This window comes from Erpetoichthys calabaricus, chromosome 1 (genome assembly GCF_900747795.2).
Source record: "Erpetoichthys calabaricus chromosome 1, fErpCal1.3, whole genome shotgun sequence".
NCBI classification, from domain to species: domain Eukaryota; kingdom Metazoa; phylum Chordata; class Cladistia; order Polypteriformes; family Polypteridae; genus Erpetoichthys; species Erpetoichthys calabaricus.
In genome coordinates this window covers 245,472,025-245,493,426 of record NC_041394.2, presented here as the reverse complement: position 1 = coordinate 245,493,426, position 21,402 = coordinate 245,472,025, and the positions used below count along the sequence as shown (strand labels likewise).

The 21,402-nt window shown below is 36.5% G+C and overlaps 1 protein-coding gene across 1 annotated transcript in view; it reads left to right on the top strand.

The window, feature by feature from the left end:
- lta4h (leukotriene A4 hydrolase) overlaps positions 1 to 21,402 on the top strand; it is a 72,604-nt gene that overhangs the window by 13,190 nt on the left and 38,012 nt on the right. Inside the window, exons 2-8 of the mRNA XM_028813565.2 lie at positions 10,033 to 10,163; positions 10,843 to 10,963; positions 13,897 to 13,965; positions 14,099 to 14,203; positions 16,401 to 16,453; positions 17,797 to 17,869; positions 19,974 to 20,114. Of these exons, the coding sequence (XP_028669398.1) occupies positions 10,033 to 10,163; positions 10,843 to 10,963; positions 13,897 to 13,965; positions 14,099 to 14,203; positions 16,401 to 16,453; positions 17,797 to 17,869; positions 19,974 to 20,114 (693 nt within the window). The remainder of the gene's footprint in view (positions 1 to 10,032; positions 10,164 to 10,842; positions 10,964 to 13,896; positions 13,966 to 14,098; positions 14,204 to 16,400; positions 16,454 to 17,796; positions 17,870 to 19,973; positions 20,115 to 21,402) is intronic.

The following is a 21,402-nucleotide window of genomic DNA, read 5'->3' as shown; positions in this document are numbered from 1 at the left end:
AACTCTAATCCTTTAACACAGGTTTTGCTGTGAAATATCTGAAATAAAAGAGATGTGTACATAATTTAAATTTATTGTAACATATCCAAAATATAGTGGTATTCACTGTAATCATATTATATAAGATCAATGTTTTTGAGCATGTTTTAATATTAGTGACCACACTGAGCCAAAATAATTGGGCAACAATAGTATTTGCAACTCCAAAACCTTTAGAATTCTATGTATTAGATGTCTTATTTTCTAGTGAAAACCCATGTAATAGAAGTAAACTGATAAAAGTGATGGTTTCAAGGCAGACTTTTTAACCACCAGGCCACAATGATTATGACAATGATAAACATAATCTTCAGAATGTGCTTGGCAAGCAGCTTTTCTCAGTCTGTGAGTCTGTTGCCATTTCTGTTTTCTCACTTCTCATATTTTGTTGCAAACTGGCCAGTAGAAGTGTTAAATGGTTTAATAAACTACTTTATAGTTTGATCCTCAGCTATATGTTCTCAAAGTCACATTTTTCATGATACGGCATACAGTTTATGCAGTTAAAGAAATTACGGTTCTTGAACATTTGCCTAATAATAGATCCATGCTTTTCCTGAACCTGCTTTAGGATTGCTGGGAGGCATGCAGCATTGTTTGCCGTCTAGAAGCCTTCCTTGGACATGCTGACATTCCATCAATTAGCACAATCAAGTCTGCAAAGACATTTTGGGCCAATTTACAGTGAGTACTTAATCTGGAAGGCACATCTGTCGGATGTGGTGGGAGATACCCAGAGACATTTTCCACCAATAAAGACCAACCGGATGATGACCAGACTGGAAACTGAACCCAGATTCCGATTCAACATAATCTAGCCATTTAAAATCCTCAAAAGCATTGATAAAATATATTCAGCAACATTCTTTTGGCTTAAGGGTGAATCATGAACTCAAGGACATCAATGGAAATTAAGGGAAAGTGCATTTAAGACTAAAGCCAGGAAGCACTTCTTTATGCAAGGAGTTATGGGAGTCTGGAACAGAGTACCAAAATATGTAGTTGAAACAGAAACCTTGACAATCTTTAAGAAAAATCTTTAAGTTATTTGGACAGCTTAGTTATTAGCTAAACAAAGAGGCTTGATGGACTGAATTGTCTCCTCTTGTTTGTTAAATTTCTTATGTTCTTAGGAGTTGTGAGGAATCCGTGCCCAACCCTGCATTCTGTTCCAACCAGTATCCAAACACGCAAGTCTAATAAGTTTGCAAAAGTTTAAGTTTCATGTGATCTCTTTACTTTCATTTCCAAATGTCAGCATTTTAGAAAAAGTAGCAGGTGCTAATTAAATTTAAGTAAATAAAATTAAGTAAAATGCCTGGAGCAAATCTTTGCATGAGTACACCTGCTGCCATTTGTACACATTGACTATGAGAAAAGGAGAACCTGTTATTTTTTATGAACTGCTGGTCCACTTTCTCATATTTGCTAAAGATATATTTAAGTAAACTGATCTGCTTATTGCAGTGCATGTTCTTTGGGTATTAGAATGTATCCCAACGGCAACTTTGGACAGGGTAGCAGAACAACCCCATGAACACACATTCACCGATAACACCGGTAAACTTGAATGTTCAATTTGGCCACATTTACAATTGATATTTAACTTAACATGAAGTTTTTTAGGATGTGGATGAAGCTTGTGGGGAGTATGTGCAAACTCAACATAGACAGAGATTCCGGTTCAAATCCTAGTACCCAGAGCTGGGAGGCAGAAAAGTATACAGTATAGTGTGCTTGTCATTATTTATAATTGTGCTTTGAGCTTTCTTGAGGATGTACTCTGTTTTAGTGGCTTTCAGGTTCTTCTTTAACATATTTAGACCAGATGTTCTGGAGTTTTCCCTATTGATGCTACTCAGCAGGAACTGTTTAAATCAGATTTGGTCAGGTGACTTTGCCTTGGACAACTTTTTCAGAAATGTTATTCTCCTTCCAATCTACCAATCTCTTGTTACATAATAACTGCTTCTCCTGCTACTCCTTGATTTAAAAACATTTTATTGACAGGAAACCTTGATGGATTATTAGATTTCAAGTAAGGACAATTTAGAAACAAAAAAGCAGTATATCAAAAATACGAATTTTACATACACTCACGTTTATGCTCACATATGAGGAGAGAGAGAGAGAGAGACACCTAGAGATTAATAAAATGGAGATGGACAGAATTTTCTCCTTGGTAAACTATGGGCTGTAAACTACAAGAATGCAATTGCTGTCCCAAACTGACTCACTAGGAGCTATATAAATAAATGTTTGGCATTTAGAAGCCCTAGTAGGTCCAGCTAGTGTTCCGGATGCTTGTATATTGGAACTGGAAATGTCTAAAAGCAAGTACTTGTTAAACTTAAAAGAAGAAAACTTGAGCTTCACAAATTATTCATCTGTGTAAATTTTAGTACTGGGTGTTCTGATGCACTTCATAACAGATTAGCTTTTTGAGTTATGCAGCTTCCTGAAATATTTGTGTCAAGCTTTATTTCCTTCTTGATGGACTATCTTTTCATCTTTAATTTAGCTGATCATTTTTTCTTCTCTTATGTGTACCTATTTTGATGCTTGTCCAAAAAAGTGTATAAACTGTGCCATTTTTTAATTCATGAGTTATTTATGTTAGTTGGATCCAATGTTGTTATAGTTTTGTCTTTTTATATTAGTTTTTATTTCTGTATTTTTTCTGACCTTACTTGGAAATTCAGTTTAGTTTTAGTTTTCCTTCATTGTGTACTTTTAGTTTTATTTCACAAAGATATTTTTATTTTATTTTGATATATATTAGTTTCAGTTTTAGTTTTAGTTATTATGGCATGGTTAAAGAGCTACTATGGAGTTTAGTTTTGTCACAATCAGACAGAACTGTACACTTAACGGGTTTGGACATGAGGTTAATGTTAGTGGAAACTTTTTTATTTTTAATAAATTTGTAAAAACCTCAAGTAAACTTTTTTCACGTTGTTATGGGGTGTTGTGTGTAGAATTCTGAGGAAAAAAATGAATTTAATCCATTTTGGAATAAAGCTGTAACATAACAAAATGTGGGAAAAGTGATGTGCTGTGAATACTTTCCGGATGCACTGTACATCTTCTAACCCTGCTTATCCAGAGCAGGATTGCATGAATCCTGGAGCCTATTCCAGCTGGTTTGGATGCAAGGCAGGAAAAATCCCTGGACAGGGTACCAACCTATTGCAACATTACTACATATGTATGACGTGGCTGATGTTAAGAACAAAAACTATATTTTGAGAAAGACTGAAAACAGAGAGACAGATATTTTAAAACATAATTCTGCCACCAGATTATTTTTACAATATCAGGTATTTTGAGCTGTGAATGTAAAACTAAAAAAGATAAATTAATAAATGCAGAATAAATACAAAAACTCCATTAGTAGATTTAGTTTTTCACGAGATGGCAGACTCTTTTCACCTACCTACCTGTAGTTCAGTAGAGACATTGCCAACTTAGGAATTTTACAAGGTTTGTATCAACCATTTTAAAGCAAATGTGATTGGTCAGCAATAATATGCTGATCTTGCATGATGACTATCAGTCTGTTGATCAGTGCTGTTTTAGTTTCAAAAAGGATTTCTTCTGTGTGAAGTGGCAGGTGAATTATTCTCAACAAAATTGCAGGCACCCGAGAAATAAACTGAAATGTTACTCGCTTTTGACTTTTCTGTCTATACGGTAAAGGTTTGGTTGATCAGCACATTCCAACTTCAGGTGTTTGAATTACATCTTGATATACAAGAAACACCAAGAAACAGGCAGCTCATCATAATGGGCATCAGACTCATATGCAGTCTGGAATTTGGCTCAGTGTGTGCTGCTTTATTAATTGCTCTGTACATCTGTATCTTGGACTCAGTCAGAATTACAACTAACATGCTGTCATTTATGAACAGACTGCATTCTGTAAGGGATTATTTGTATCTAATACTTCTCTCTTGAGCCCTGGAGATCCAGTGAATGGCAGCTTTGAAAGCTACTGAGCGCATTCAAAGAAAAATCATCACCTTGGTATTCTTCACTAACACCAGAACCAGAATTTGTCATGTTATCAATATCCGCTCCTGAAGAACTGTCACTATTCTCACACAGTAAATCGATTTCTATTTCATGCACTTTATGCACCCATATTCAGCTTGCAATGTCACCGCAAATGCTTAGTGAACACCAGCCCTCCTTTACCAGCTGCTGATCACTGGCTGAATACATGCAGGCAGCTCGTGGTGGATGACTTTGTTTTAGGGCTGCAATGAGAAGTCAAGCAAAATGACACCTTTTATTGGCGAACTAAAAAGATTACAATATGCATGCTTTCAAGGCAGCTCAAACCCCTTCTTCAGGCAAGATGTAATTTTAGGGTTAACAGTTACACGGGTTAAAGACTAACAGCAGGAATATTTATTCAAAAAACAAATACGAAATTCTTATTAATATATTGTGATTAATTTCAGGACTCCTGAACCCCTGGTTAGCCCTTGTGTAAGTCCGGTTGTGATGAAAACTAAAAATATTTCTAGTAAATTATTATTTTATTTCCATTAGTCTTTCTAGCTACTTTAATAGCATTGTTTACTTTTAGTTTTTCATTTTGGTTTCATTAATTATTTTATTTCAGTTTATGAAAATGTTTTTAAATAGGTTTCAGTTCTGATTTTAGTTTTCATTAATAATAATAACCTTGATTGGATTACTTGTGCACTATCCAAAGATACAGTTGCCTCTCATGGTCCTTCCCCTTCCTGTCCGACAAGCAAAATGGGTCACAAAAGGTTATGAATTTTTTTAACAGAATACACGTGTACTGTGCAGTGTATAGTGATATATAAAGTTAACAATGTGGGCTGAACACTTTTTTAGTTTATGCCCATTGCCCTTGCTTTTTATAAGATGCACTGAGGCCATTGGTCAGCAGTCATTACAACGTTCTCAGTAGATCCACATATTGTTTACACTATGCTTTCTCGGAGTTGTCAGTCAATTTTTAACAATGACTGAGTTCATTTTCCCTGGGATATTTTTATATTTTTAACAATATATTGTAGTGGTATGGGTGGCCAACATTAACCTGTCCTGGCAGGGATGCCAAAGGAGGACAAAATCCTGGGAATATCTATTTCAGGTAATTATAAGGCCAGGACAGTGGGCCAAAGGGACCATACATTCCTAACTTGTTATACTGGGGGCAGTAGGACAGGAACAGTATGCATTAAGATCTCTGCACAATTACTTGGCCCTTTTATTATGAACAAGCTAGTGTAGGTGCAATTGAAATATCGACATATCCGATCCAAAATAGGGTTTGAGACATAGTCTATGGTCTTCCTCTGTTCAGATGAGAGAATTGTACAAAGTTTGGCAGTGATTGGTCCAACGGTGTGGATTTGTTTACCGGACACGTATATATACACACACATAGAGTCTGGGCTTTATATATTAGATACGGCAAGAAGTTGGCAGGGATACTGGGAGCCCCCAAGGCAAGCACAGGTGAGATTACTCCAGGAGTTTTATAAGGTTATCAATGGCCTGGAAGAACTTTGAGTGGGTCTGAAGTGACTATTTTGCAGCCAGGAATAATTATACGGGTGGCTGTGTCAAATCTTTTTGTGGCTCTTCATCTCATCTTTGACAATTATTTGGGTTTTTATTTTATTCTGTGCTTTTCCAGTGAATTATGAAGGATGGGTTAGGATTCCTGTAGCTATGCAAGATAAGTTGAAGCATGAGCCTGTGATAGATATCACAAGTTACTTTGTTTATTGTGCAGTCTTTCGGCATGCAACTCTTTGCACTGTAAGCCAGGTCACTATTTCCTGACTACATCTGCAAGATTAGGCATGAGTAACCTACTTTATATTTTTGTGTTCCAGCCGCTCAAATTATGTTCAGTATTTCTTTTATTTTTATTATACATGTAATGATTTGGAATGATATTTCACCTAAAAGGCAATACTGTATCTACAACATATCGGATTGGTGTTTTAATATTTTATACAAATGGAGTACAGTTTTAACTAATGTGTCTGTCAAACTGAATTTGTATAAAATGGGAAGTTTACAAGATTGAGTCTTACCTATAATATAAGATATAATTTGTTGTATGTTTTTTCATTTTTTAACCACACATCCATTTTCATCCTGTATGCTGACATATTGTTTGATGGCTATAAACTAACCCAGTAAAAGGGTGTCACACCCGTCTTGAAAAGGACAGTTGGTAAAAGACCTGGAGATAAAGGGCCTAAACAAAAGATCATCAAACAAACAGGCAAAAAAATCATTAATGGGAATCAAAACATCCTGTACCCAAAAGCAAACCACAAGACAAAAGTCAAAGTAATGTCAAAGAGACTTTAAAAAAAAATAGGATACTGATTTTTGTCTTAGTCTAGTTGCCAGTTTAATTGTTTAATAATACTCCCTCTTCCTTGGGGTTTTATCTTGCTTTTGATGCTTACACCTTCTAATCATTCTAGTAAGTATTATAACTTGCTTTGTAAGTCACTTTAGATAAAGCTGTCTGCTAAATAAATAATAATAATCATAGTAATATTAAAAAATAAAAAGGGGGTAAAAGCATGAGCAGACATACATTTGCTTAGAAATTCAAAAACTTGGGAGCTGATGTCTGGGCCGCGCCATCTTATATATAGAAAAGGGCAGGATGTCTTGATGATGTCAGCATGCACCCTAGCAAATGGTAAACAAGATGGCAACACCTATGCACACACATCACAAAATGGTAGTGCTTGTGTAATTTTAAAAACAATAATTTAGCATTCAAAATTAAGATATAGACAAAACAAAAAAAGTAATATGGAAAAACTAAAAAAAATCATGGCATCCAGGAAGCAGTGTAACCAGTACTGGTCTTTTACCTTCACGTTGACCCTTGCACAGTTACAGAAGAGAGACTAAAGAATATCTTTTTACATTTTCAATGACTTTCATGATCACATAAAATGGAAGAAAAATATATTTTAAAAGATAAAGCAGTTTAATACTTAAAAGCAAATGTAAAATATTTGCCCTAATATATTTTAATGATGTCCCTAAGCAGTAAATCTAAAATAAATCTGCAATTTTCATAGTATTTTCACTGTTTTGCCCTTTCAGATTTTTTTTTAAACTAACTGTATTTCCATGCATAAATGATATTTATATAAATATGCACAAAAACTTGGTGAATCCCTCATTGTTTGACCACAGAATTTTGTACTGTTAACACCATGTTTCATCTGTATTTTGTTAAATCACACTAGTACTGGGTGGAATGGCCAGAAAACTCATACCACAGTTTATTTAAAAATTCTGAGAATTTTAGTTGATGCATCATACTAGTATTTGTACACACTTTTAAAATGGAAATGTATTATTTTAAAAAAACAACAAAAGCATTAATGATTAATTGTGCACACATGTTCATCCGTTATCTATTGAAGTGCTCTACTACTTGAATAGATTTATTTGATAGCAGGTACTCAACACTCCAGATTGAACCAATGAAAGTGCAGCTTTTCTTTCTCTCTCACTATCACTCACTCACAACTCCACCTAGCAAACACATGACAGGACGTGTCCCACCTGTTTGAAATTGCTGGCTTTAAACATACATACATGTAGCATCAAATTCACTTAATGCAATGCAGAGTAATGAGGGTCAGGAGTCATTCTGGGTAATAATCTTAAAAGGGGAGTTTCACTTTTTATACACAGTTCGCATACAAGTCTATACACAAAAACCTTACTTTTAGTGTACTTTTAAGACACTAATCCATAGACAGAAAATCACACTTCCCACTTACTTTTGCATGCATTGATTTGCACATTTTGTAACAGAATGTGTTTCATGTTTAAATGAGTTTGTAAATTTCCATTAATTTATAGCATACTGGTAAACTGTTTTTTTTTTTTTTTTTATTTTCAAAAATCATACCATGAAAAGAATTTCACCTGGTATACCAGATCAAACAGCCACTCCCACATCATACTACATTAAGTCCAACTTAGAGCATATACCATGGTTCCTAAACACTGTGACAGATAGAGGACGTTGTTGTCCCCTTGAACCCTCAGACAATGCGTCAGACACCAGATAAAAGTCCAAATTATTATTTTATTAATACAAATAAGTGCACAAAGCACCTCCACCTCCACTATACTCAATAAACAATCAATAATCTTCCAATAACAATTCCTCCACTCCACCCAGCAGCTCAGTCACCCTTCCTCCCAACTCGGCTCACTGCTGGGATCTCCCAGAGTCCTTTTATATATCGTAACCTGGAAGTGCTTCTGATTCCCCAGTCCATGTGATTCCCCAGCACTTCCGGGTCAGGTGAAAACTCCTCTTTTTCTTCAGCCTGGAAGTACTTTATTTCTTCCGTCCTCGTGACATTTCCATTAAGTCACCAAAACTTCTGAGTCCTAGTACTTCCGGGTTATAGTGAAAATATAAATCCTTATGTCTCCCTGTAGCGTCCCCTTGTGGCCCCCATGGTATCCAGCAGGGCTGTGAAGGAAAACTCCAAGGTCCATGATGCCCTGCTGGAATTGGTTCATCTCCACGTTGCAGGGAGGGCTCCATCTGTCGGCTTGGGGGTATTGGCCAGGATAAACTGCTGGCCATATATCACAAGACCAACTTCCGTACCCCATGTCCCTAAACAGATTATATTTGTTCTGAAAACAAATTTTGAAAAGACGTGAGAGTAGTTGTCATACCAACAGTATCTGTATTTAATAGGCATTGATAAGAGATAAAAAAAAAATTGCAAATATGTAAAATGATGAGAACTTCCTGTTTTATTTTATGCAGGGACCCTGGAAGAGGTAGAGCTTGATGGGAGGATCGGTTCTTTATCCAGGTCACTGTCCTTTGTTTGAAAGCGGCCCGTTGTTTGAAATGATCCAAGTTGTATCTGTGCAAGTAAATGCAATTCCAAGACTATACAGGAGTAATGTTTAAACAAGGCTGATTGATATAAAGAAATGTATGAAACTTAGGCTATTGGCATTTCACATACAATTAAACACAAAATGTTAAAACACAACTTTTCATTATTTTAATGCACAAATATGGATCACCCTTTATCTCTATACCAGCTTCTGTTTTCTTTGAGATCCTTAAAAGCATCTATCTTGGATACACTTAATTTGCTGGATGCTCTGTATTTCCTTATTTTAACAGTGGGCAAGGCTGTTTACACCTCTACATATAGTTTTTTTTTTCAGAAGTTTTGGTGACTTAATGGAACATGTCAAAGATCGATGTTTTTTTTTTTATTTCACAAAGTGCCAAGAACATGTTCCTGATGGCATTACTGTAAGCTGGTCTTATATTGGAGGCATAGAACTTTATGATTTGGTTATTACTGTATTTAAATTATTAATTTTCATGCTTTATGTTGTGGCGGGTGGCCGGGGGCTGTGCCCAGCCGGGACGCCTAGAAGGGCCGGGAGAGGGATTACATCTCCCCCAGACCACAAGAGGGCAGCCGCCTTGGCTTGTATGGGGGCCACAGGAATTGAGCATGGAAGCTCAACCGTACAGGGGCCTGTGTCCACTGCCAGGACGATTGTGAAGCCCTCGACGTCAGCACTTCTGCCACACCCGGAGTGCTTCTGGGTGCTCATGCGGCACTTCCGCCACACCAGGAAGTGCCGCAGAAAACTCGTCAGAGGGCACCTGGAGCACGTCCGGGTGGACATAAAAGGGGCTGCTTCCCTCCAGTCGTCAGCTGGAGTCGGGTGGAAGAGGGCGAAGCTCGGAGGAGAGGAGTGGAGGCGAGGTGGTGAAGGAAGACTGGAAATTGAAGAGGCCCGGACTGAGGGTGATTGGTGCAGGGGCACTGGGTTGTCCGCAGGACTTTTACTCACTGTAAATTGTAAATAAACGTGTTGTGGGTTTGAACATTGGTGTCTGCCTGTCTGTGTCGAGGCCGATCTTTCCATAATGTTCATTATCATTATTTGCAGATTCTGGATACTAAAGATCTGAAAATAAGCAAAGTAACAGTTAATGATCAAGATGCAAAATTTTCTTTGGGTACAAAGCACAACATTAAAGGAACACCACTGGAAATCACTTTCCCCTTTGAGCTATCCAGGTAAGATAACATAAATGACTTATTCTTTTTTTAAAGAATAAAGTACAGCAGTGCTCTGTAATGACTGGGAAGTGTTTTCATGCTATTTTTAGATGGGTAATCTGTGAAGATTGGAGAGACTTGTATGTGGCAGTCAGCCAGTGACAGTGGGAAGTCAGAGCTTAGTGCTAGACAAGCAGATTTCTAATAGGTATGCCTGTGTGAAGATGAGGGATGCCCTTGATGCACTGGGACTCTGGAAGTCTTTGGACTAGTTTGTAAGAGATCCCTGGAAAGATCCTAGGAGTGGAGTATGATAACCATGATAATGATGATTATTATTACTAAAATGGATTATTCTGATGTAATCATTCATCATGTAGTAGATCAGTTAACCACTTGCAGTACTATCTGAGTGGCATCAATGCTGGCTTACTGCTAATAGTACGAAACCAAGGTGTGAAAATGGGGATAGCTGTAGCAGTGTTATACTGTATATATTTACCTTAATATCTGAAAGTTATTCAGATCCACTCCTGCCTTTAAAAGTAAAAAGAAAGAAAAAAAGATGTTAAAAGCAATTTGATGTCAGAATCAATCTTCTTTTTTTTTTTTTTTTTTGTTCCATGGCCATTTTTTTGTATGGAAAACCAAAATGAATTGTTGTGTGTGTGACTAGAAAAGTCTCCTCTCATTTCAGGGGTCAGCAAGTTATCATCAAAATTTCTTATGAGACCTCCCCAAAAGCTTTTGCGCTGCAATGGCTTACACCTCAGCAGACAGCTGGAAAGAAGCATCCCTATCTCTTCAGTCAATGTCAGGTAATGTCACATATACACTGTGGCCTTAGCAGATTGCACCTGAAAGCTTTACTATGCTGTACTGTGTTTCTGTATTCTTTGTACATTTTCCAGAGTTTTTATTATATTATTTAATTTTCTTCATTTATTTTTTTTTCACTCCATGTTATATTGATCTTCTTCCTTATTTGATTGATTATGAATGCTGTCAAGTGATTTTATGCAGTAGAAAAGTGTTTGAATAGCTGAAATTGAGGGTTATGCTTTTCCCTGAGCACATTTAGCTTCTCATTGGTTACTGTATCCCAAATATTAATTATACAATAGAAAAGGACTGTAAAAATTTGGAATTGTATTATTTATTTTATGAAATACATGTGTTTATAGCCTGCTTTATTTCTAGATATGGCCACTATTCTTGGTGTGCACATGTTCCATCTAAGACTTTAAAGTCAGAAAAAAACTATGGAACAGCTGGCAGTGCCTCCTAGAGCAAAATTAGCAGAATATTTCTGTCCAATTCACATCTAAGTCAGATCCTCACCATCTCCTACAAAGGAGCATTTGACCCTCCTCACAAGCTGAGTACTATCAGCACACCACCTGATGGACAGGGGTCAGCACCCATACAGGAATGCCCAGAAAGGCCACAATAATGTAATTTTTGTCAGTTTATTTGTGTTTTGTGTTCTTTTGTTTATTCCAACCTGTGAACCTTACTTTATTGTGACGTCAGTTACTTTGCTTATGAATTATAGCCATATAGATCCATATCCTATCTCGATATTCACGTGCCGTATCATTTTCTGTCTCCTTTTATACACTTTGTTCAGCTTTGTTTTGTGTTTGTGTGTTTAACAAGAGAGAGTATTCATTAAAAAAATGCTTAAACTGAAAATCATCTGCACACACAATCCAAACTTACTGACGCACACATTGTACAATAGACTATTTAAAAGACTAATTGTCTGGCAAGATTTAAAGATTAGCAGTTCATTAGTCCTAAGCACATTTCCCGTAGTGCCAAGAAATTTATCTCAACATTGTACTGTATCTTTAATCACTGTTACCATTGGCAGCCAAATAAGAAATATTTCTTGCCAAACAGCATTTTTGCTTTAGTTTATCATTACTTCAAATGAAAAGTGTTATTGTTGACAACAAAACTATTTCAATGTTAACATTTTCAATTTTTGAGAAAGGAAAGGTTACATAAACAATAAAAGCATGCACTTTACTCAGATGTGGATGGTGTATCTGTAGTCTTTAGTGGCATGCAGAATCCAACATGATATTAGATGCTATGTATTCACTGTGTCACCCACAAAGGCTGAGCTGAAATATACTGCACAGTAACTACATTGCAGGCAGTGCAGAAAGCTTGTCTACTTTGTATTACTGTTTGTTCCACAATTGAATGGAGCAGTTAACTAATTCACAGGAAGAGGAATGTGTTCTAGCTGTCAGTCAATCATTTTATAATTCCTCCAATCAAGGACCGATTGTATTTTTTTAAATATATACTCCTATCATTGATACTCAGGCAAAGTAGTTAACATGGTTAGACATGAAACATTGTTTCAGTGAAAATACAGCATTGTATCTTTACCAGTTTCAAAATAAAATACAAATAATTTATATTGTGAGAAGTGGATTAAATTATATGAAATTAAATAACTTCTATATGTTGTGTTTTGAATAAGAAACAGCACTGTATACGTTACTGATAGGCAGTGTACCCACTGGAATGCAGTTTTAAAATCAATAATATATTTTAAAAAGAAACTTTAGTTTTTGTCTTTACCTGAATGTATCTCATCAGATATAATGAGGTGTTTGTTATTGCACCAAAAGTATTAGTCTGTTTTATCTTTTGTTTTACTCTTCCCTTTTATAGCTGCTATTTTTATTGTTTGTAAACCCAACTTATTTCATTTGCCTTTTAAAATAATTTTAACATATTATAGCATAACAGTGTAACAAAGTACATGTAAGAGCCAGTTGTGGGCATTAGAGGTATATTGCTTTTGCAGAATTCTAAGCTCAGATGATCCTAGACATATTTTTTCAATACTGTTCATCACTAACCAGCAAAAAGAAATGAAAATTTACAGAAAGCTGACATGACTGACCGCTAGCAAATGGGCAATAAGTTGTCAAAGTAAAAAACATTTTAACTTTTGTGGAGACTGGCTCGGACACAGACAGGCAGACACGCTCATGTCACCCAACACACGTTTATTTACAATATGTACACAGTCCATATCGTGCTCACAAACCCCAAAGACCCCAAAGTCCTGGCCACAACACAATGCCTTCTCTCTCTTCAGGCCGCCTCCTTGCCGTCCTCCCAACTCTTGTCAATGACTGGAGGGAGGCGGCCCCTTTTATCTACACCCGGATGTGCTCCAGGTGCTTCCCGGCAATATTCCACTGGCACTCCCCAGTGTGGCGGAAGTGTCGGCTGTGTACCCGGAAGCACTCCGGGTGTCCCTTCTTTTCTTCCCCCCAGCACCTCCGGGTGTGGCGGAAGCGCTGGGGTCCAGGGTCCCCAAGGCATCAGGGCACCCCCTGGCGGTGGCCACGGGCCCCTACAGGGCAGAGCTTCCAAGCTCTGTACCCGTGGCCCCCAATACAACCAGGGCGGACGCCCCCTCGCGTTCTGGAGGAGGAATGAGCTCTCCTCCTGGGCGTCCCGGCCAGGCGTGAACCCCATCCGGGTGCCACACTTTATTTTGTTTTGTTGTAAAATATTTTTATAAGCAGATGCAAATGTTTACCATGATTTATTGTATTATGCCACTTATTACGTGGTATCACAAAAATAATGTCAATTTATTTTTAATTAGACCCCCTTCACTTTTTATATCTAGTAATATGATAACCTACTTAGTTATTTGATTAAACATTTTATGTAATACTGATATATACTGTATGTGGCTTCATTTCTTTAGGCAACTCATTGCCGAACAATGCTGCCCTGCCAAGACACGCCCTCTATAAAGCACACTTATTATGCTAAGGTAAGGATCCATTAATGGTTTTTGTTCCTTAGCCATATCACTCGGTTTATATTACTATGTGATAAGACATTTTTATGGTTCACTTTTTTAATAAACCTGAATTTTGATTAGGTTTTATTTAATTTTTGCACAGGTGTCTGTACCCAAAGAGCTGGTGGCAGTGATGAGTGCAATCAGAGATGGACAAGAAGAAGATCCACACGACAACAACAGAATGATTTATCGTTTCAGGCAACCAGTAAGGATTTTGTTTTTAATGTAACAGGGGAAATGCAGAAAGTGCTTTAGATTATTTATTTATATATTCCTTTTTCTTTTGCTGTCTTTAAAAACGTACCTTCCTTAAGATGGATGAAGTGTTCTCCTTCAAAGTCCTCAACTGATTGAAGTAAATGGTAGGCTGACAAAATCCAAGCATTAATGGATGTTACTTGCACCATTTATCTTTTCTTTGCTGCTTGGGGTTTCCATGTTTTTTGACCATAGGCTAATTTTCATTACAGTGCATGCGTATGTTGCCATTTAAAACTGTATGTGATGAATCCATGCAATTACAAACTCAGTTCCACACTGGTAGGACTTACTAAATGGTTCTGTCTTTCTTTGTTAGATGCTCAGACATAGTGTGTGGGCTGCCTGCCATTTTTTAGTTCTCGAGAAATTATATGTATACCTGATAACTGTTATAAATGGTAGCAGAAATTAAAATGTTTACTGCCGCATGAAAAATATACTGAGAAACTATGGAAGATATACTGAGTGCTATGGAAGAAGACCAACATTGAATTTAATATTCAATAGTGTGTGATAACCAGTGCAGGACAACCAATCACAATGCCACACATGCAGCATGGACATATTATATCGAGTTTCAAGTACTCTGATCCATAAAGCAACATTTCAGTGTTTGTGTCATAATTTGGAATAGAGGTGTACTCATACTATGTTTTATATAAAAAAGTAAGTTTAGTTAGGAGTTACTGCTCACATGAACATTATTTTTTGCTGCTTCAGACTTGATCAAAATTTGGTAAATGGTTTTGTATAAAAGGAAAGCGGAAAAAACGGCTAATTTATGAGGGTGTTCATTTCATGACTGGTATACAGTATATTGTTTATAGCACTTTCACATGTATATATACACTCGATTTACAACCCACGTAATCCAATTCAGTGACTCTGGGAACCAGATTCTACCCCAGTAGCCTATCACAGGGCACATACACACAGGCACGCTCTGTCACATTGGGATAAATTCAAGCAAATGGAAGGATAAACATGTTTGAGAGTGTGGGAAGAGAACCACGTGTGTGTGTGTGTTTGTGAGAAGGGGAGGGGAGGATGACTATTTAGACTCCACAAAGACAATAACTGGGCGTTGGACTCTGGGTCTGTAAGACAGCAGTACAAACCACTGCCCCACTGTGCCACCCTTTATGTTGCTACATCCATCCATTACATATATATGCCAAATAAATAGTATATGTAGGAAAATCATGAAGGAGTATGTTTTTTTTTTTTTTTTCCCCAAACTACTTTGGCGTAAGTGAAAGACTGGAGTTATTATCAGTTATGGAATTCCTCAGTCATTAGCCCAGCCACCTCACAGCTCCTCAAGACAAGGTCAGGTCTTGGTCCAGTCACTGTCTTTATGGAGTTTGTGTGTCTTGCACTTGGGACTTTTTCCAGGGATTCCACTTTTTCCCTCACATCCCAAAGATGTGTTTTGGATAAATTGGACACCCAAAGGGATAATGGCGTGAATGTGCCTTGTGATGGACTGGCAGTGTCGTTAATGGCCTTGCACTCAGTTTAGCCAAGGATAGGCTATAACCCTTAATGACTTAAAATTGGATAAAGCAGGTTTGAAAACAGATTTATTAAATGGCAATGTAGCATAATGGCCAAGGAACTCTACTCTACTCTAAACCACAAGGTTGCTAGTTAATATATCTTTTCTAACTTGTGCCAGCATGAGCAAGTCACTTAACCTGTTTGTATTTCAGATGTAAAAAATATATGTTAACAGATGAACTATGTGTCTGTAAGTGTAAAGCGCCTTACAATGTCTTGGCTGTAAAAAGCCATATTAAATAAAGGTTGAATGCATATTGGTTTATTTCCTTGGAAAGAAAGTTGGTATATGCTTTTTGTCTGTTTCTGAAATTATTTTGTAAGAGAACATAATAATACATTTTTTGCACCTGCTATCTCAGGGAACTTATGAAATGTGAGCCACTAAATATCATTTAGTCTTTTGTCTACTGCCTTTACATAAATGGTACAATATATATTCTATGTTCATAAAACAGGCAAGTGACTTTCTGAAAGTCACACAGCACAAAAGAAGTAAACTTGAAACTTTTTTTTATTGTAATTTCATTTTCCAAATGTCCTTCCTATATAATCCTTTTGTTTGATTTTGTCCTTCATAGGTTGCCATGCCCTCTTATTTGATTGCTATAGTGGTTGGAGCCTTAGAGAGCAGGTAAACTTAACTTGGATACAGTTTTAAAATCAAATTATGAATACCAAACCTGTTATGAAAATGTGAATTTTGCTTGGCATTGGAGGAAAACAATGGCTGATGGTAAGGCTGTTGCAGATAGGAACATACTGTATAAAAATATGAAAATGAGATAAAAAGGTAACCACTATATACAGTAGATTTTACAGCAACTGTTATGTTAATTTTCCATTTTTTTTAAACTTTCTAATTCCCTGGTCAGGTATGGCCACTTCACAAGTTCCTAGAGTGCATGTTTATTTTTCCCATGTTCTCTGGCTACCATCCACTGTTTCTAACAAATCTGACATTTGGGTAAATGTCACTAGTGAATTTACTTAAGGTAATTTAAATAAAGCATTTCTTTTTAAAATTAAAACTATTTGCTTGAATTTTAACCTTATGGGTGATACTTAATTAAGAGTTTGTAATCTTTTTTGAAAGAAAAATCTGAGCCAGTGTACCATGTACATTTTTTTTTTTTTTTCCCCTAACCTAATTTAACCTTATGTATCAAGTTAATTGGCAACTATGAATTGACCTTGTGTGGATGTGCGAGTGATCAGCTGCTCCCATCCAGGGTTGGTTCCAGCCTTGTGCCCAATACTTCTGGAACATGATCAAGCCTCCATGACCTTATCATTGGATTAAGCAGATTTAAAAATGAAAGGATGGAGTAACATTTTTCTGGAAACCTCATACTTAACTCTTAAGATATATAAAATACATCTGAAAGTTATAGTAAAATTGGAAGGTGTATATGGCATGTATGTGTTTACTGTATGTGTCTGGAAAGAACACAGTGATGTAGAGGTTAGACCTTCTATCTCACAGCACCAGGCACCTGAATTTGATTGTTCATCTTATGCATGCTCTCATTGTGTTCATTTGGGGTTTCACTGTTTATTCTTATTTCTTCCCAATACCCTGAAATGTAAGGCTAATTAGTAAAACTAAATTATCTTTTTTCATTAAGTCAGTGTGTGCGTATGCCCTGTGCTAGACTGGCCTCCTTCTATAGGTTTTTCTACCTTGTACCCAATGCTCTTCCAGCCCGTAAACCTTTATTTGGATATTTATTTCTTAGAATGTGGATATATGGATGGAGGTTTGTGTTGCTATAATATACTATACTGGTGCCCAGCCAATATATTTCCAGATATTATGATGCATAAAACTCTTTTTTCTTAGCACTTTAAGTATAAATGACTTACCAGTTACCCTAATTAGTCTGTAGCTCTCACAACGGAGCAAAAGTCATCTGAAGACCTTTTTTGGTTATTTTGTATGCATACGTTTTAATTATATTTAATCTTTTTGTGCAGAAATATTGGCCCAAGAACTAACATCTGGTCAGAAAAGGAATTGGTAGACCTTGGTGCCTTTGAGTTTTCTGAGGTATGAATTAGTTCATCTCTCACACATTCCAAATTTAACATCAAATGGTGTGTTTTTTTTTTCTCTTTACCCAGCACATATATATTATTTAACAGAATGAGCACATCCCAATCTCCAGGAAAAAGTAATGTTTTAAAAACCTTTCAAAAGAATCCTCAAATTCACATCCTGCACACTGTTCTGTTTGTATGGTGGGGTAATTCCACAAACTCAGAGCATGCAAATTAAAACAAAGTTCAGCTGACCAGAGTAGATCTAGAGACAACAGTCATTCCAGGGGTAAAGAATTACAGACTGCATTCTGGTGTGAGCAGAACCACAAATTTGGCAGTGAAGCTTATGTACAGATATACACACTTTAGGATACCTATAAAGTAACTGTTTAATCATTCTTCAATTGAACATAGAAAAATGATTATTATCCATGAAACCAACCTTGTCATTTAAGTAGACTTCCAAATTCTATAAATTGACTGATGAGAAAGTATAAAGACCAAAACTGATTAGTTTGTGAAAGCTGTATATGAGAAGGATGAGCCCAGGGGATTAGAAGGCCTAAGCCAGTGTTTCTCAACCACCAGTGGGTCACAAGTTGCTGCTGTTAATAGTATTAGTGGTTTGCGCAGTGGATCAACACTCCAATGATTGTGCTTGTCCCCCCACTCTGCTCTGTTTATCATGCTCTGTTCACTAATGAGGAACCCCTTCCCATGGTGGGTCATGAAGACCCTTACATGGGAAGCAGTGGGTCGTGGCACCATAAAAGTTGAGAAACACTACCCTAAATGTTTCTCAACCTTTAGTAAATACCATAAAGTTAATTGTCAAATATTACAATAATCTAGCCAGCAAATTTCCTACCATGTCTCAAAGACGTAGATGTGGAGTTAATTGCCATTCTAATTTGGTCCTGTGTTTGTGTGTGTGTGAATGTACCCTCCGATGGACTGGTGACCCATGGAGGATAAATTCCAACTATGCACCTAGGGCTGCCTAGATAGGCACCAGCTCCCTGTAATGCTAAAATCGGTCAGTGGGTAAGAAAATGGTTGGATGGAATAATCCAGCCATAAAAAAACGAAACAATGAAGCAGTGTTTTGTGGCAACAGTTGGTAGATTTAACTGCAGGTAATCTACATTGTTTAAAACAGCATCTACAGCAAAAATAAAGTCATCCTTGAGTTCACCTTTTATTTTTAACAGCACTACTAATTTTAATCAATGAATCATCATTGAAACAGACTATCATTATATAGTGGGAGAAGGGATGGACTCGAGTGAAAAAGTGGCCTCTGACTTTTATCTGACTGCCCTACCACAATTATTTGGGCATCATCCATCCTTGCAGCCCCAGCATTCCCTCAGAGCATGTATATATAACATTCCCTACTGATCTGTAAGTAATGCAGTGTTCTATACTCGCTGATATAAAAGCACAAACCAAGCTACCCCGTTCACTCTGACACTCTCTGGTACTACCTATTCCACCTATTTTGCCATCCTCCTTGTCACTAGATGTGCTGTTCTGCTTTTATAAAAAATTAAGAATGCATCCTAACTAAATTTCTGTTCACTGCTTGCTAAGTTGCACCATATGTGTTTAAAGGTTGGTGCCCTTGTAAAATAAAGCATGGAACTGTTTAACTTATTAACTACATTAAACTAGAGGGAAATAAAATTAAAGAGTAGTCTTCTAACTATTAGGTCATCTCATTTAACACTGGACATTAACCCCCCAGGAAATGATGATCAGTGGACTGTACTGCATCATCTTCTATCCATTGCGGTTACCATGGAATTTTCAGATTGCTTTTACTTTTTTATTTACTCTCATAATAAGTGCACATATCTAGGCCAGAGTGATCTTCTTAGCAATCCCTTGAAGATATGAAGTTGTGAAAAGAATGGCTTCTTCACTAGTCTTTCTGAAACCATGGAGTTTAAATCTCAAGTATGAATTTGAGTTGTGTAGAATTCTCATTTTGCTTTTCAATTAAAGTAGTTGTTTTGGGGTTATACCAATACTTGGTTCCAAAATTGAACAAAATCACCATATCCAGTTGGGTTAAACAATTGTTTTCTTATTTTCTCTTTCATGTCTAGACTGAAACAATGCTGAAAACTGCTGAGCTTCTAGCTGGACCCTATGTCTGGGGTCAATATGACTTGCTTGTGCTTCCACCTTCTTTTCCATATGGAGGAATGGAGAATCCATGTCTTACATTTGTAACTCCAACGTTGCTGGTATGTTGAATACTAAGAAGTATTGATATAGTAGCATGATTTTAGGTTTTGGGTTACAATCTTACTGTTTGATGTGGCAAGGTGGGAGGTTGTTAGACCTACTGCATTACAGCGCAAATAAATAAGGTTTTGGATTGCGGCCTTGGCATATTTCCCTATTTTTCTGCATTGCATACTCCAATTACCTCTCAAGGATGCATTTTGATTAGCAAATTCAAGTAAGTTTTTCTCGTTGTATTCTGCACATATGATAATAATAACTGTATAAAAATAAACATGTGCATGTTGAGTTGATCTTTAACACTGAGATGTGTTTGGGTGTATACTGTGATTGGCTAAAACCAATAAGGTTTATTGTAATTTGAGGACACTGTTAGTGCTCCAGTGTTGTGTTTAACATTGAATGTAGCAAGATTTTTGACCTTGGAAGAAGACAAGCTCATTAGTGGTCCCCCTATGCACACCCAGTACAAAATGCAAGTTTTTAAACACTTCAAAACTGCATTCTGTAATATATATCATGGATTCCAAACCTTTTGTCTTGAACTACCAATCAATTTAAAACTTTCAAAGTCTCACTACTTTTTTGGTCTTAAATTGTTAAGTACCATACTCCAAATTAAGTAAGACTAAAGTTGCTGGTTTTCTATACATGCACAAAATACTGCATTTAGGAGTTACTGCAATTAGTTTTTGTGTTTTCTTATGTAAACCTATTTTTATTTTTTTTAATGCATGAACAGTAGTATGGTTTATTATGAAATAAAAATTAGCCTGAAATTCTAACACTTTTAATTTATTAAAATATATATAAATGGACCTTGAATTTCATGAGTGGTAGTGGGGAATTTCTCCCAGGAATGCAACAAATAGGGGTGAATTTATTCGCTTTGGGGGATTTCAGCATAGTGTTTCTAAATAATGATACTGAATGTTCAACATGGACTACCCAATTTATCTTACTGTGTACACATACTAAGTTTATTCACTGACAGTTTCTATCTATCAGCTGAAAAATAAATATTGCTTAAAAACAATACAATAAGTTTAAACATTAATATGCCATTGGCATGTGAAATAGTGAATACCAACATAATTCAGGGTATTTTTAATATAATTTATAAACTCTTTAGAACTGCTTTTAAAAGAACACACTTTCTAAAACTGGTTTGTCAGAAAATCACTTTGCCTAGTTTCTAATGTCTGCTTTTCTGAGTCTGCATCAGTGTAGGAAGGAGACATGGTTAGTAACACTTAATTTGACTTGCTCATTAAATATTACTCTTCT